The sequence below is a fragment of the Uloborus diversus genome, chromosome 9 (assembly GCF_026930045.1).
Source record: "Uloborus diversus isolate 005 chromosome 9, Udiv.v.3.1, whole genome shotgun sequence".
Classification (NCBI taxonomy): Eukaryota; Metazoa; Arthropoda; class Arachnida; order Araneae; family Uloboridae; genus Uloborus; species Uloborus diversus.
Window position 1 is genome coordinate 46,647,630 of NC_072739.1, and position 18,041 is coordinate 46,665,670.

Below are 18,041 nucleotides of genomic sequence, written 5' to 3' on the forward strand. Positions count from 1 at the left end.
AGTTTAATGAATTGCTTCAAGTTTCACAAATGCAGACTTTTCACTGTAATGAAAAATAGTTCTAGCTACCAGTTTAAAAATTAATTGAGCATATTTATTTAATGTCGACTTCAGTTCAGTTACGGCCCTTCCAGATTGAATAAGCTCCCGATGATATCAAATAAGTCTCTGGATTCCGCAGCTTTGCAAGAATTGCAGGCAATCTGTCTTAGCTTAGGACATGGTTTTAATAATGCTTTTAGAGCTTTCTTTGTAAATCAGGACGATCCCAGGCTATTATTTTAAACCTACTTAAGTTTTCTCTGGAGGTTACAGAGATGTGACTGACTTTAATCGAGGAGATTTCCGAATTCTTCAGGAAAGATTCCAGGATATTTTAAGGAAGGTTACTGAGTTTTAGCAGAAAACGTTCCTGTTTTTTGCAAGATATGTTTCTGGAATAAACTGGACACATTAGCTGCCCAGTATTTTCCAGGAACGTTTCTGAATTGATTTTACAGTGCAACGTATTGAAAGATGCTTGCACTTATGCGTTTTTAGCTCGAGTAAGAGACGTCTACAGTGGCTCCCAAAAGTGTTCGTACACCTACGACTTTCAATGAAATAAGCCCTTATCCATTGGTTAGAATTAATATTTCGGAGTAGGTATTTTATTATAAGATCTATGATCTATTTTTAACAAATCTACATAAAAATTTTAAATAGCATTAAAACTTAATTTTTTAAAAATCAAGAGCCAAAAAGTGCCGGCAATTTTATCTCACAAAAGTCTTCGTACACTTTGAAAAAATGTCAAAACTTTAGTAAATAATCTAACTTTTTACTAAGTTATTATTTAGTAGAATATCATGCAGTAACAACAACAGCTTTTAAACGTCTGGGAATAGATTTCATTGTTTTTTCTTTCTTTTTTTTGTGCAATTTCTGATTAAGTGTTCAGCCGCACTACGAGTCTTACTGTTTCTAGTTCGCTTTTCGTTTCAATTGTGTATTTTCGTAATCTAGCCACCAGATATCTCCAAATATGTTCCATTAAGTTTAAATCTTGCGATTGAGGAGATATTTCTAAGCTTAAGGACAAATTTTGAGGCACTAAACGCGAACGTGTGCTTCTTATCGTTATCTTGATAAAAAACAAAGTTATTTCCGATTATCAAATTTTGAGCTAATAGTTAAATATTGTTTTTTAAAAATATTTAAATGAACAGCATAATTCATTACTTCGCCAAAAAAATTCATATTTTCAAGTCCTGATGGTGAGATGCACCCTCACACAAGAACACCTTCACCGTCCTAATTAACTGATCCAACTAAGTTCTTAAGATTAAATTCCTCATTTTTTTCTTCCATTTACAATTATACAACAATTTAACCCAAAATGGTAAACTTATTTTCATCTATAAGTAAGATGTTGTTCCAGAACGTTTTGAGCTTATTTATCATTGATTTTACGACGGGAAGCGTAAACTTACTGTTTTTTGCACGAACAAGAAAATTTCTGCGGGAAGAGGTACCTTTTAATCCAGCTAATCAGAAACCTTGGCGAACAATTTTAGGTAAAAATTAAGCGTAAGATGTTTCATTCAATTCTGCAGAAACTTTTTCAGTTCTGAAATGTGTATTTTTCATGTTGTTTTAACTGTAAACCTGCGATTACGCTTTGTTAACTTTGCCAGTTGACCTTTTCTTACCTTGTTTTCGATCCGATTCTTGTCTTAAAAGCTTTTTATCAAGCCCTTCACTATAGAATGGTATAAATTAACCAATTTAGAGACATTTCAAACCAATTTACGGCTACTATGAGGGGGGAAAATATCAAATTTCGAATCGTGTTTGTTGTTTTCTACGCATACCTGCCATTTAAAAATAATAAGCAGAATACTAGGGGATAAATAAACAAAAAATTAAAGGCAAATGACTTTATTGTATCATTGCAATGCAAAAATAATAAAAAAACCACATATAATGATTTTAATTATGAATTTATTCGAAAATATTTCAGTGTACGATGACTTTTGTTTAGTATCTTTTCTGTGTCTCTTCGTTTTTTTGACAAATTTCAAAAATAAAATCTGGCAATATTTTGAAAGAAAAAACTACTGGGTTTTATTCAGAATGGCATAGGAATGGTGTGAAAAAAAAAAATTGTACTTCATATTCGAATTCAGTTTTGCGTTATTTTGGTTTTACTACAAAATTTCAAGGTGTGCGAACACTTTTGGGAGTCACTGTATATTTCGCATTTTAAAATTAATAGAAAATAAACTGTAATAGAACCACTGAAATATATTGTTATTGCTGAATGTTAACACATGGCGCGTTTCTAGACTAATAAGACTTACGGGAAAAAGGAATGAAATTATTCAAGTATTCTTACCATCCTTGTGTTCACGCCCAGATGATGTATCCAATGGGAGTTGTGATGGTGAAGAATTGGGTGATTTCACTTGAAGATGATTGCTGCTTTTTGATGGTGAACTAAAACTTTCAAAAGAAGTAGGCACATCGTCTTCTTCTTGCTGGGCACCGGGCTTTTTCCTGCAGACGATTTGGTGGGGTGAGTAGGGAGAGTGATCTGTGGCAGTGACGTAATCGGAACTTTCATCTTCTTCTGTTTCACTCTTTGCCACTCGGTTGGAACTACTGGTGGACACCTGTGGTCAAACAATCATTTTATAAATACTTTGATTCAGTTCTATTCTACTGTATATCTTTTGTTTAAGCTATAACACTTAATTGTTTGAAAATGAGATGAAAATCAATGATCCGAAAAAAAAAAGACACCACTTTAAATTTTATATTACATTTATATGTATTTGGACGTCTCAAATCAAAAGGGAACAATACACTGGTCGCAGAGCATTGAAATAAAATTTTGGGAAATAGGTTTCGAAATCGCAAGCCGATAGAAAACAAGTTTGAGGTTGTTGGGCGTAAATGCGTTCACGATGTAAGGAAGATCCTGTTACGTTCTCATAAAATGAAGAGCTCTCTGACAACGAATTAGGGAAGACATTTCATAGTGCTAAAGTCTTTTCAGTTTAATTTTGAACCCTTTAACTTCAAATTGCTGGTGTTTAAGTGTTTAGTGCGTGCAGTGATGTTTTTTTTTTTTTTTTTTTTTTTTTTTGTGTGTGTGGGGAAACGGGGGTGGAGGAGTGAACAATATTGCCTGTTGTTAAAAAGTAATATTGGTAAATCAAGGTAAATCCGGAAAATTAGAACATTGAAATAAAAAAAATGAATACAATTTCTCAATGGCGACATTTTTTAATTTAGCGTCTGCTTACATTTAATCTTTTGATATTTTGTAAAGATTCTTTGGCAGTAGTAAAAGATGTTAGTATTTTTAGAATATGAAAAATAGAATCAACGCAGTCAAGAGCCAAGATGGGTCCCTTGTTCATTTGGTCGCCGGGCCCTCTGTCCCATAAAACTCATTTTTTTTTAACTATAATTCGGTTTCGAGCCGTGCCACTAATTTCCGACTACGCTGACCTCTCTTCGGGCCTTTATAAAGCGAAACAGTTTTCAGTTTTTGAAGGCTTTCCTTCCTTTCTGAGGTGCACTGATGATTTATTGTTATAAGTTTAATGCTGTGCATCGTTCTAATAAAATTGTGTATTTACAATATTGAGATTTTTTTCATGTGAGTAATGGGGTCGTTTCCGAAATTTTAAAAGTTTTAGTTTTTTTTTTTGAAAAAGCATGCTTAAAACGTAGGATTTAACCATTTTTTTAAAATAATTTGCAAAGTTTACTATTAAAAAAATATTTAAATCGCTGCGCAGACTTAATTTAATTTTTTTATGTTTCTGCGCATGACATCACAAATGATGAACTGTCATTAGCGCAATATCTAATTCACTTCTTCATTCTCGTGTACTGGGAACTATACAGTTGATAGCAAGCGTAGAACGCGATATTCAATGTGCTTCTGAATTATCATAACGTGGAAACGCGGTAGACAGCAAGCGTAAGCATTCAGCACGCCAGTGGAATGCGCACCTAAGTTCATCATTTGGGACGTCATAAAGACCACGCCTTGTTTGAAAAATCTGACAGTTTAAAAAATTAATTAAAAAATAATTGTTGGGGAAATGAAAGTATTTTCTGGGTCCATGTTATTTATTTATTTATTTCTTTTTTTGCTCATTCTATCAACTTCAGTGACTAAGTAGTAATTTTGGCTGAAGGAAACAACTCCCTTACAAGACATCAACATAGTTTTTGAGAAGTGTATGGAAGATAAGTTCTAAAATTGGGAAAAAAGGATTGATTCCATGTTAAATGTAATTTCTTTTCCGAGTTCGTACTGAAAAAAAAAAAAAAAAAAAAAAAAAAAAAAACACTTACCTCACTTCTAGAAGTTTCCCTTTCGGTGAATATACTGCTAGAAGATTCACTGTCTGGTGACGTAGGGTCGTCAACTTTCGAATCACTCTTCGCTTTCACTTCACAATACTAGAAAAATATTTCATGAAAAAAACTTTTCAATTAAATAAAAATAGTTAGGATGCGAGGAAAATATTCAAAGTAAGTTTTGCAGAATCACACATAGATCTTGTACCAAGTTCAACGTTTAACTTATTTGGTAGTCAATGTCAGTAAAATAAAGGTTTATTCACTGCTTTTGGCAAATTTGGCACTCACTAGTTTTTGAAAAAAGGATTTTTATGTATTTAAACATAAGAAAACACGAAATTTGTAGCAATTTTCAAAATCAAAATTCTTTGAGAAATCTTGTCAAGTAGGAAGTTTACCGGCACCTGTTAAGATATTTTGACATTTAAAAGAAGAAAAAAAAATCGTTAACAAATTGATTCAATGCAGTTTAATAACTGCAAATAAACAGAGTAACATAATTATAAATTTTAAGCAAAACCGTCTAAATTTTACAAGATACTTTCAAAGTTTCAAATTCGATTTTAGAGAAAAAGAAACTAACTTTAGAAAATTACTTAAAATATACAAGCTGAAGGAAAACATTCACTGAAAAACAAATCGTAAGTAAAAAAATTCTCACTCGTTTTAAGTGAAACTACTAAAAGTATGATTCGACTTGAAATTTAGTTTCATCAAAACAATAGAAATTTTTAAATTTCCTTTAAAATTGAGTGTTTACTATCCGTGTTACATCTAAGCATACCTCAAAACTAAAACTTCTAAACTCATTTAAGCAAGAAATGCACTAACGTAAAAATTACAGCAAATGCTGTTCTTAAGCCTTATTTTCCTCGAAATGAATTTTGATGAACAGGTTTAGCTTGTTTAAGAGTATGTGGGCCAAACAAATTTTGTCAAATAGGTCTTAGCTTTATGATTTTATTTGTTTAAGCTGTGGTAATCTCGCTGTTTATATTACAATAATTTTCATTTTCAACTACTTTACTTTTTTGAAGCATTACCTGTATGTTGCTTTTCCTGGTTTGCCAGCTTTAACATCTGGTTCTGTGAACTTGGCAAGAAATTAAGAAAATATCACAAAACTGGCATCATTTTTGGCGAATAATTTTTGTCACCAAATTCCACGTCCAAAAATTCTCTTCGTCCAAGATGCTGCTTGGCCGCTTAGAGCCCTCTTTGTCTTCTCTTTTTAGCCAATGAATAAAATAAGAATGTTTTCTTTTCGTTTGAATTTGCTGCAGTTTTAGCTTCAACTCTTTCTATTCTTAATTAATTCACCAATATAAAAAAAAACTATTTTTAATTATTTTTGTATGATAAAAAACGTAATTGATAAGTTAATTTTTGTTTGTAGTTTTTTATTCAAAGAGTATTTTTAATGTGAGTGTGAACTAAATACATGATTCAGTTGCCATTTACTGGTATGTTATATCAAATGTTCTCAGCTTTTTAGACACTATTCCCATCATTTGGTCAAATATATGAGACCACACTTTCCCCTCAGTGTCACCATACGATCACTACAAATAAGCCAATGGGAATTTGTAACCAAAATTGGATAAATAATTTCAGTTGGAACATGCTATTGAAAGAACATATGAAATCAAATAACAAATTAATCAAATAATTAAATACAAATTATAGTTTGTTTCTTTTCCAATAGTCAGTTTGCCAAAACGTACAAAAAGTTCAATAATGTAAAGAATATTTGCAATGGACTGTAAATTTAAGTAAACAGTCTTCAGTTTTACTCTTCATTTTCCAGTGCCCCCCCCCCCCAAGTTGCGAACAGCTGTATTGAATGATTCGTTACTTTTAATAATCTCAGTTATACCGCCAAATAACCAAAAAGTGGTAATATATTTTTAGAATGAGTGCTTTCTAAAATTATATTCCGCCAAGAGAGCGGGAAGCAAAGAACTAGTAACTAAACTTACTTTATCGATATATTCCCGTCTTTTACGTAAAATGTTATCGAGAGCGTGCTGAAGATCCGCTGGCGAGCTTGGTTCGTCAGTTGTCACCGTATAGGACTCGTCATTGGAGATATAGTCCGGCCATGAGCATGACCCCTAAAAAGTAAGCATTAAATTTAGTTTGTGTCATCACACAGGTTTTAGCATGTTGCTTCCAATACTGCAAAGGTAAAACGCATTTGTAACATTTACACGTCTTTAAGGCAACTTAAAATTTGATAAATGATAAAATGGAGAGCAAAACTGATCTTGTCATTCATAAGCCTTCCTACTGACATGGAATCTCCGAAGTTGGTACAGAAATTAGTCAAAATATAAATGGTATGAATAATTTTGACTTGCACTTAAACGATTTGAAATTTTATGACGAGCATCATTGTAAAAGGTTTCTTTTTTAAAGATGTTAGTTTGGGTTTATGTTATGTCGGTTTCGTTACATATGTGTTGGCTGGCTAATTTTGGAGGTTGGTTGTTTTCGCTTAAAGCTAATCATTCTACTTCGTGTTAAAGATAAATATATAAATAAATAAATAAAAACTTGTGACTAGTTGCACTTACTTTTCTTACATTACATGAAATCATTTTATTAAAACATAATTTTAGGTTTTCTGAGACAACATTATTGTTCTCCAAGTTGCCGAATTGATGAAATACATTATTTTTCATTTACCAATATGAACTTCGAAACTTCCGTATCTTATTAAATCTTCTGCTTTTTTTTTTTTTGACTTCTGATATCTAGAACCTTTATTAAAACTATCAAATGCTCTATCCAAGTTCTTCGTTCATTTTGAGCAGACTCGTCCATCCAGCGAGAGAACCAAAAATTTGAAAAGCGTTAACAATAACACTACAACCCATCATGCATTTCGTTTAGGTTTTATAACATTTTAAATCCTATAAAAAGCTACATATTGCAATTCTGTTTGGAAATTGTAGAAACGTTTGCGGATGTTATTTTTAAGTGCGAGTGTTAATTTTTAAGGTTAAGACAGAAAAGGCCCACCCCAGAATTTGATGGCGCAGTAAAAATTCAGGAAGAAAAATGCACACACAAACAAAAATGGTGGATATTATGAAAAAAGAGAAAATATTTGCTACAGCAAATGTTATTTTTATTGCCATTTAGCAGTAATTATTGTCAATATCATGGCCATATTCATCGTTATTTATTATTAGGGTTATAGCATGAGTAAATAATGATGATTATAAAATTTTTGATAATGATGAAGACGATAATAAAGAACATACAATCAATAAAAAAGATACTGGTAACAATTTAAACAATAAAAATATTTTTAAAAAACCACATTTATTGTTCTTTCAATTATCAATACCAATTAGGTGAGGGAAAACAACGTTGCATCGCTGCTGAATAAAATTTATCCGAGCAAAGTAACTTTATCAACTCTAGTCATAGCCTTTCACATTGGCCCTCTAGTCATCAGCAGTGCTTAAGGACTACAAGCGATATTCCATATGATCAACATCTCAAAAATAAAAAAACATAAAATGTGAATGTCAGAAAATTTCACATGAATTTAGTGTATCCAAGTTACAGTGGTGGTCAGAATTATAAGGACAGCAGAAAATTGCTAAGAAAAAAGTTATTTCTGAAATAATTCAGTGAAATTTATGCACAAAGTGCCTTTTTATGTTAGAAATCGTTGTGAGAAGCAAAATATTTGAAAATGTAAAACATAAATGTTTTGCAGTGATTAATAAAAAAAATGTGACTGTTAAAACTGAACAAAACTATAAGGACAACGAACATTTTTCCTTGAAAAACAGAAGTAGTTAGTAATTTCCCCTTTTTTTCCAATCACTTTTAACAGTCTGTCATGGAAGTTGAAGAGCGTTCTTGAAAAATTTTATCCTGGCTTTTTCGATAGAGAAAATAAGTTTTTCCCACAGACACTGAATGCCATTTTTACATATACTTCGGATACCGAATGCCTCACAAAGTTACCATGAAACTTAGAGCCTTTTGTCGGGCCAGTACAGCAATTTCATATAATAAGCATTAAACAATGATTTTGAGGTTTAAGAGACATGCATTTAGGCATTATCCTGCTGGAACAAATTGTTTAAAATAATAATTAACGTTGTTTTTGGTTTAAAAAAATACTGTTCAGTGCATCAACATCACTCTCAGAATTCATTCTGCAATGCACAAAAAACATTGGTATAGTTTCCGTCCGTAGCGAAACTTCCACAGACCATTAGTGAGTCACCTCGAAATGTACGAGTTGAGATTATTTTTTCCTTCACAGCGATCGTACTAGGAGTAGCAAAAATCATCTATATATAGTCCATACTAACTTAACTTTTTCGCATTAGAAAAGATTACACTGTTCCAATTTTTCCCATTAACAACGCATTTTTGGCAACGCTCAAGCCTTGATCTCTTTTGAATTTTTTTAGAGTCGGTTGTGACATTAGTGTCACATCATGAAACTTTTTCTTTTTTGGTAAAAAATGTTGAACAGTTCGAAAACTGCATTGTAACTAGAATTCCCATCTAATATGTCTTGATGTTTGTTTTTTGAAGCAAGCTCGTCTCATCATGTGTTTCACACGTACAGAAACTGAAGATTTCAACCTGTTCGTCTTTGTGGTCCTTATTAGCCTTGATTTTTGAGAAAGCTCTAAATAACCGATCTTTATCTATTCAGATTTGTTGTTATTTGACGTACAATAAGTCGTGATGTTTATCAAACAACCACTTTCGTTTTCTTGAAATTCTTTAAATTTAGTACCTAACAGCAGGACTGTAAAAATAGAATGTGACGTTCCCAATCGTTCACTGAGCATTTATATTGTTATGTAGTGCATTGTGCAGAACAAAAAAACAAGCAAACTTTGCTTTTTAAACACACAAATCTAATAGCCCTTATAATTTTGTCCAAATAACAGGGATGTATAAATTCAAACTTCATTGCATGAATACGAAATTTTTATGTATTTCCAACAAAAGTACTAAAAAACGTGCGTTTTACCATTAATTTCTAGTCATAAAACTTGCATAACTTTTAGACCAAATGCAGTCAAGATCTGGGGTTTTTCTTTTGTCTTTATCATTTGACCACCACTGTATTGTAAACATTTCTTCATTTAGATTTTGAATTTGACTAACTTCCTTCATAAATGCGGAAATTCCGTAGCAGTTGGATGGTATGAATTAGCGCAATAAACCGTCATTAATTTGAACCCTATTAAACCGGACTTAGTTTAATCCGAACAGCCATTTAGATGTACATACTGTACAAATAAAAGGCAAGTTAGCGCAAAGGTGTAAATGTTTGTGGGCCGTATTTTGTATTTTTGTAACTTTATCTTATACAGGTTAATTTTCCTTCTCCTGAATTTAAAATACAATTTTTAAAGTATACAGTAGTTTGTTTATGAACCTTGCCACAACTTATGGGTTATTTTCTTTAGTTCGTATTTTTAATAATTTGGATGACCTGCATCTTTTATTATTAAAGATTAATTAAGCTCTACTATATTGCTAGAGTTATCATCATTATTCTAGATATTTATTCCTCTGCACTTGACGAAATCCACTCATAATGTTCTAGTTTTATAAGTTATTTTGTTTAATTCGTATTTTCATCAATTCAAACAACTTAGATCCCCTATTATTCCAGATTAATTAGGTTTTACTGTAGTGCTAGAGTTATCATCATCATTCTATACGTTTTACACACCTCTGCACTTGACGAAGTCCATTCAGAATGCTCTAGTTTTACAAGTTATTTTGTTTAAAACGTATTTTCATGAATTGAAACAACTTGGATGACGTATTATTCCATATTCATTAGACTTAAGGCCCCTATAGTGGAGGAGCCGACGCATCCGCCATTTTGGAGCAAACTTGAGCCAGTGCTTCGTAGCGACAGCATTGCTGCTGATGTTTACATTTCTTTAGCATGTGTTAAATTGAGTCAAATGGGTGGTTGTTCGGCTGTAAATTATGCAAACAGCTCCAAGAAAGGATTCAGCTCTTCAGATTTCCATTAAATGCAGAAAGAAAAATAATTGGATAATTAATTGCCCGCGAAGTCACTGGCAGCCTGGAAACGACGCCAACTGTTTCCAAAATTTCGCCACTATTCACCTTCGCTCTCCGACTCTCTGGTGCCCTGTTTGGCGAATGATTGACAATAAAGGTAGCTTTCCGTGTTGTATGCTTGCTCCAAAATGGCGGATGCGTCGGCCTCTCCAGTTATAGGGGTTCTAATTAGAGTCTACTGTATTGCTAGAGTTACCATTATCGTTCTATACGTTTTACATACATACCTCTGCACTTGACGAAATCCACTCAGGGTGTCCTAGTTTGCTTGCAACCTTAGATGACTCACTGCTGGATTTTACAGACGAGCTTTCCATGGTTTCGTTGCGTTTATTACGAAAACCACCAACTGGTTCCGTTGGACTCCTCATTCCGGACACTTCCGAAGTTTCCTCGGGTGAAGGTTTTTCTTCGCTCGACATTTTCTGGAGTTCTTGGGACTCCTTTGATGTTATTGATTTTTGTAATGTCGTGTTTTCGTTTGAAGGCGTCTTGGGTTTCGGTGCGTCTTTTGTAGGAGTTGGCTATAAAAGATTAAAATGTTTAATGGTAGTATGATAAGATGATTAACGTACAGTCATTAACAGTAACTTTGAGCAAAATCATTAAACCCATATGTAGCTGTTGTTGCCGTGTGCCAGCTAGGCTAGCAATCTGGGTTGCGCTGCTTCACTTTATCAACTATATCGTAATTTGGTGTGAAGTCCGACTTCCATAGTACACGCGTTCCATAAGGACCCGTTAATAGGGTAAGCCACCATTCACAGCATAACAGCACATTCACACAAAGAGAGGACAGGAGAGAGAAAGTACGTCCATGCCCGAACCGGGATTTTGAACCCGGGACTCCCTGTCGCAATCACAATACCCTGACCACTTGACAAGGCGGACGGAGTTAAGCCCAAATAAATTTAGTTATTGAGTGCACTATATTTAACCATAAAACCACTAATCAAAGCACAAATATTGCAAGAAATCACAGACACGTGTTTCGATGTTTGAAAAAAAAAACCAAGCTTTAAATACAAAAAAAAAAAAAAAAAGTGAGCTTTTGGATATAAAATCACCATATAGAAAATCTTTTCTTGGATGAACAAACAACATTTAAAACCATGAGACACGTGTCTGCAACTTATAATAATAATTTCGCTTTGATTATGTTGTTGTTTCAAGCTTACTTTGTTAATGGCCCCACTAGATGACGCTGACGCTTTCGTGCTTTGACAATTTATGATTTTTCTTTGTAAAACCTATCTGCTCTGTGCATCCACCAATCAATGACAAGTTTCAAAGTTGATTTGTTTTTGAATGGAAGTCGCCAATTTTGACCTCAAGAGGTGCTGAACGGAACCCTTGTATCCAAAAATCAAAGGCAACGTAATGGAAGGCAGGGATTCCCTGTAGCGCCCTCTTTGTCGCCATAAGTTACAGCGATTTTCACTGCCTATAAACGTAAAGGAAATTTAGTAAGGTCATGCTTTGTTTCACAAAAGTTTTATTCATTTCTTGCGCTGTATTTTTTAGTAAACAGCTAATCACTTAAATCTCAAAACCATACTCGATTTTTTTAGAACTTTTAAATTGTAATATAATTAATCAATTAATTATTGATTTTGTGTGAGACATTATAACAGAAAAAAAAATGTTTTGCTCTCATGCTGTTTTGAAGCATCGTAATTTACTTTAATTACGACACTTCCGTTACTTTAAACTTGAGCTGTAATACTCTAACAATCGCTCGTTGAAAAAAAATGTGTGTTTATTTTTTTTCCAAATTCATATAAGCGCTTTATCTAGCAACTTTTTTCGAAGGCTAAGAAGTAAAACTAAATTATGGAGTGCATAAAAATGGAGGAATAATGATGTCACTCTAGGGAGATTCTCTCTCTCGTTAATTAAAAATTACATGATTCAGCTTCGGCGTTTATAAGTAGGAAGAAAAAAAGCTTCGTTTTTCTTTATTTTTCTTCTTTTTTTGAGCATTTTGTTTCTATGAAACTATTTTTAGGTTAATTAAATTCTTTGTAGCACTTCTTTATTAACCAAAAATTACTTGATTAAAAAAATAGTGGAGCTATCGTAAATATCATTGTACTGCAAAAGTTAAGAAAGTGACTTTGTGTAATATTTTATTACTGTTCAGGGCGCTCAGTTATGTTTGTTGAAGAAAAAGTAAATTATTTTTCTAAAGCAAGGAAACATTTTCCCGAGTTCGTAGGCTGTGGCTCATCCAGGATGTTCCTACAGGGAATACATGATAAATTATTTCTGAAGCAAACACATCCGGTTTTCAAAGGATGCATCAGAATGTTTTAGAGCGAGAAACATCCTTGATAGAGCAGTGTTTCTGCCCCAGAAACATCTTATGGCTAGACCACGACCTACAATGAATACACCAGAATTTTTCTGAGCCAGAGACATTCTGAGAGGACCATGCTCTACATCAGAATTTTTCAGAACCAGAAAAAAACCTGGATGGACCATTGTCTACAATGAACAGACTGGAATGTTTTTGTGCTAAAATCATCTCAGATAGACCATGGTTTTCAATGGATGCATCAGAATGTTTCAGGAAAAGAAACATCCTGGATGAACCATGTCTTGCAATGGTTGCATCACTGCTGTCAATATCTGCATCAGAATGTTCCAAAACAAGAAATATCTTTTATGCATAGCGAACTACAATGGGTGCATTAGGATGTTTCTGCACCAAAGTTGATGTGTCTACACTAAAAAATAGTTGAACTAAAGATGTAAACATAATTAGAGTAACCATAAAAGACTCCTCTTGATTCGAACAGTTAAACATGAACATTTTCAGCGGCTTTCACAAGTGTTAACTCAGTTGCGCACAACCACGTTTCGGTAAATGTAAACGAGCTCATAATTATGATGAGAAATGAGAGAAAATGAAACCTACTTCTTTTTTTGTGGACCCTGTTTCACTTTCTGGAGTTTTACTTCCCTGAGAAGGTAGTTTGCAAGTACGAACTGTTATTTCTACAGCATTTGACCTCTCTAAAAATTCTTCCTGAGTTTCTTGAGCTTGTGTTGGGCCACCTTCGCGGCATATGGAAGATATCTTTCTGTGTTCCCTATCCGCTATCCTTGAAACAGGTCTTTCTCCTATGAGAACCTAAAATGAAAATTTGGCAATAGGTATTGCAACAAGACTGTAAAGTTTGGCGTTTGGATGGTTCGAGAATTACTAGGTTGTTTCACAAATTCTGTAATAAATTTCTTGTTTAGTATTGTTTAACATTGTTATATGTTAACATTATTGTATTAACATTGTTAATTTTAGAAACCTTGCACTTGTAGTTCAAGTCATCATGTCTTACACTATCTTTCAGCAAGTTCTTCGATACCACAACGATTATAACATTTTATTATGGTTATCATAATGATAATCATAACCATCATCTTAATAATTTAAATGACTATTGTAAAATACAATGGTTGCGTTTCCGTTTTTTCCCAACAAATAACTAAAATATGTGTGGTAGTTTAGCACTAGAATTACGGAAGGGGTCATTTTGACCCCAAGCGACCTTTTTTTTTTGCTAAATGCTCGAAATTTCTCCTTCCTTGATTTTTCTTAAATAATCCTGCTGTGTTATGATACTAAGTTTTCAAGATGTATGTTTTTTCAACCGAAACTAAGAGTTTATACTTAGAAGTGTGGGCAAGTGTCATTTTGACTCCTTCGCGAAAAAAGAAATTCAAATACATTTATTAATGATGAAATAAAGCAGAAACTCAAAAATGCCTCTAGGAACATATCATTGAAAGAATTTTAAGCATTCATAAGGTTTTCGTCCATAAAAGGGGATTCTTGCCTCTTGTTTCAGAAATGCAACTCAAACAGCGCTAGTTCTTCTAAAGGAATTTTAAGTCTTTTTAAAAAACTTCATTATGTATCTTTGAAGTCTCTGAATCCTTGTTTAGAACGAACTGTAAGTATTATTTTAAACTAATTCTTACAAACATATATCATTATGTAGGGAACTATGCAGGTCTCTTTTCCGAGGGTCAAAAAGATCCCCTCCGTATTTTTAGGTATACAAAGACTGCCGTAATTCTAGTGTTTTAAAATAGAAAAAATTGTTACTCTAAGTCTCCCTGAATGAACTAACCCTATAACTATTCCCCACACATTATTTTGAATGCTTGAAAATATGAAGATAAAATATTTTTAACAAGCACGCACTGAGTTTTAAAATAAAAGCAGGTTTGTCATAAAGAACTAGACTTTTTTTTACTACCAGCATAAAAATAACTGCATCCTGTATCTGCCTCCTCCTTTCAAAAACCCTTGTCTGATAAAGAGCTAAATTTAGAAAAATATGTATGCGGCATTTCAGTTTTCAATTTTCATCTCTTAAGTGTCGGAATAGTTGAAAAAAAAAATATTTGACATGCTAGTTTGTTGGTGTCTTGTTACGACAGAGATGAAAGTAAAAATTCTCTTAAATTAAGCCTTCAAAACGCTTACGCCTTTCACATCGTGAAAGATTGGTCTTGGTTTTTGGCATGCTCTCATACAATAATTAAACTGAATGGCGGGTGATTAAATTCCTCGAGTTCTTAAAATTTTAACTAGAGTAATTATAAAATGATTTTTTAGAATTTTCCTAATGCTTGTCAAAAGTACTAGCTTACATGAGCGTACACACTCAAAGCATACTTGGAGTAAGTGCAACACCGATATAAATGGTAAGGAGCATAGAATGGATGTTTGTTTAAATCGTAGGTTGTTTAATTTTTGAAATTTTACAAACGCATACAAAAAAATTCAATGAGCTTTAAAACATTAAATAAACGTACCTACATATTAACAACACTTCTTTGAAGACTACGTTAAAATCAGTTATAGGATCATCTGTGGCTGTTTCCTTTTGATCCAGACAAATCCGCTTTCAACGCAATTTTTTTGAAAACATGGAATTATCGAACCCACGTTGTTTACGTTTCTAGCAAAGTGGTCTCACTAACTGAGCTACGTGGCTTCACTCGTGGTGCGTTATACATTAAAGAAATGTTTAACAAAAACAGAATAAAATAATGCCTTACATATGAAGTTTAATGAAACATTGACGAAGTTATGGCGCTCTCACAAAAAAAAAACAACAACTTTGAGAAAGAAAATATAGGATTTTTGAGGGCTACCCCCCTCCTCTTCTTCTACCTGCAACGCTGTATCCACCGATAGTGGTGCTATATAAAAGAGCGAAAGCTGGCTCTTGGAGAATACAGTAAGACTGTAAAATATGACGTGGCTCTTATACTCAGAGATATTTGAAATATATATTATATATTAAGCACCTGAGTTTCGTTACAACTTACTTCAACATTTCCTCTGGGTGGAGATGGGGCAGGTTTGAAGGAGACCATAATTTCTTCTTCAACAGCCTTCTGACGTCGAATGGAAGCTCTACTTGCTGTCGATCGGATCAACCGCTGTTGTTTTGTGGTAAGGTCCACCTCCATCACCTATGATATAAAACATAAAGTGGTTCTGAATTTGGCTGCATTTTTGAAGTTGTACTTCCTGCGGAGCAATGAGTGTAAAAATTCAAGATGTTTTTGAAATAGTGAAGCTGAAGCAAAGTCCTTATACTGCACAATGTCCGACACTAGTTTTTTTTTTACTAAAAAATTAAGTTAAAAATATTGAACTTAAATATCATTCAAAAAAAGCAGTGGGAATCTGTCGCCTCCATGTATCGAACTTCCGCATATCAACATTTTCCACATATCGAAATCCCAGCAATTTTCTGGGTTCATTACATAGAAAAATTGTTTCTATATATCGAAGAAATCTCTTTTCGAGACATTTTCGTAGGTTTTGCCCCCACTTTAGACTTTGTTTCGTAAAAAATGAAGGTTAGCGGAGAAAATTATGAAAGCGCAAAAATGTAACTTCTGTTAATTTTTTAATCATTAACTTTCATTCCACCCGATGCTCGTTTAAATTAGAAATTGGGTTTCATGCACGAAAATTAGCCTTAATTTTAATGTTTTAGCCGAATTTTTATGATAAAATAAGATCGTTTCTATGTATCGAATTTTTTTCCGTCAATTTGCTACTTCGATATATGGAGGTCCGACTGTATTTAGGATATTAAGCAACCAAATTTTCATAGTTTAAATACAGATTTTTAAGTTAAAGTTTCAGTATAGCTTAGCATAAAAATAAAATATCGTTTTGTTTATGTTTTGTTCTCATTAAGGGAGACTGATGATTGAAAGTAATTGAATATGCGCGATGAAAGTTCGAACTGGAAATTGGGTCTGAGTACTAAGATGTTGAGAACCGGGGCTAGTGTTAAAACCTCAGATTTGCGACCTGTCCAACAACCATACAAGCAAAATATTGTACCTCAAAACACTTCCATCGCTTACTGCCACTAATACAATCTTAACGCTGTTATTAAGTTACTAGAAATATTGCTGTAAATATTGTAGAATAATTGCTGTTTGGTGATAATTTTAAAGTTGAAATTTTAACCCTAACTCCAGTGGATTAACCCTAAACTGCGGTAGGTAACGGTTATTGTTGACCATTTTATCGTTTCTTCATTCCCCTGAAATTACACAGTCTTACCAGTAAAATTGTTAAGTTACCGGATCGAGTTCAGCCTTTTCACAATAAAGCCTTTCCCTGCATGTAAGAAACATTACCGAAACACATTATCAAATTATCATGCCGTGACGCAAATTTCATTGTTGAAATACGCGGGTCACTCGATCATCGGTTATTATTTATATGAGGATTTATAATCTGCATTTTTAACATAGAATCATGACTTCAGAAAAATTTCAAAAAAGAACTTTTACAGAACGTCGCGTCAGAAACAGAAAAGGAAACCTGGCTGATTCAAATTTGCACGCCTTTCTTGTACATGAAGTGCGGTAAAACAAAAACAGCATGTGATGTTTTAGTTTTAATATGCGAGTCAATCTCGTTCTGTTCAAACAGATATCCGTACTCTTTTTGTTCAAAAGAAAAAAAAAGTTCAAATTTATTGGGTAATTTGTAATTATGTAGACAAGATCTATGTATTACCTCATCATCACTTTCATCGCTTCCCAACGTGTTGTGCGCTGATTGGCTCTTGCTCATTGCTCGTGCTGACGTGGCAGCCGCTCTGTGCCTCGAGGAGGACTTGGATCGGTGTGATCTGTGGCACGGAGGATACTGGTTGACTGGTAGGAGTTGTGGCACAGTGGCTCTAGGAGACAGGGTGAGATAAGCAGGCAGCAAGAAGCGCGCTTTGAAAGTGAGCTCTGTTTGCGTCGCTTGAGTTTTCATTAGAGCTCGATGCGATCTGTGTTGCATGGAACCATATCGAAAACCTATAGAAAAAAATGAGAAGTTTAAAACATAGTCATGATTTCTCCTAAAGTTGGCGAGAAACTGGTGATAAAATGTTTTTAATGTTCCTCTTATGCTAAAAACAAATTCAAAAAAGAAAAAAAAATAATTTGAACTTTGACATCTTGAATGCAAATTATGTTTTTCGCAATCACGAGTTTGTGTATGTGTGTGTGTGTGGGGGGGGGGGGGGTATGATTGTTTG

At 33.5% G+C, this 18,041-nt stretch overlaps 1 protein-coding gene across 1 annotated transcript in view; it reads right to left on the reverse strand.

The window, feature by feature from the left end:
- LOC129230094 (serine-rich adhesin for platelets-like) overlaps positions 1-17,773 on the reverse strand; it is a 53,974-nt gene extending 36,201 nt beyond the window's left edge. Inside the window, exons 1-7 of the mRNA XM_054864489.1 lie at positions 17,528-17,773; positions 15,805-15,951; positions 13,379-13,594; positions 10,686-10,982; positions 6,345-6,479; positions 4,357-4,464; positions 2,378-2,654 (exon numbers count right to left, since the gene is read on the reverse strand). Of these exons, the coding sequence (XP_054720464.1) occupies positions 2,378-2,654; positions 4,357-4,464; positions 6,345-6,479; positions 10,686-10,982; positions 13,379-13,594; positions 15,805-15,951; positions 17,528-17,773 (1,426 nt within the window). The remainder of the gene's footprint in view (positions 1-2,377; positions 2,655-4,356; positions 4,465-6,344; positions 6,480-10,685; positions 10,983-13,378; positions 13,595-15,804; positions 15,952-17,527) is intronic.
- Positions 17,774-18,041: the final 268 nt, after the last annotated feature.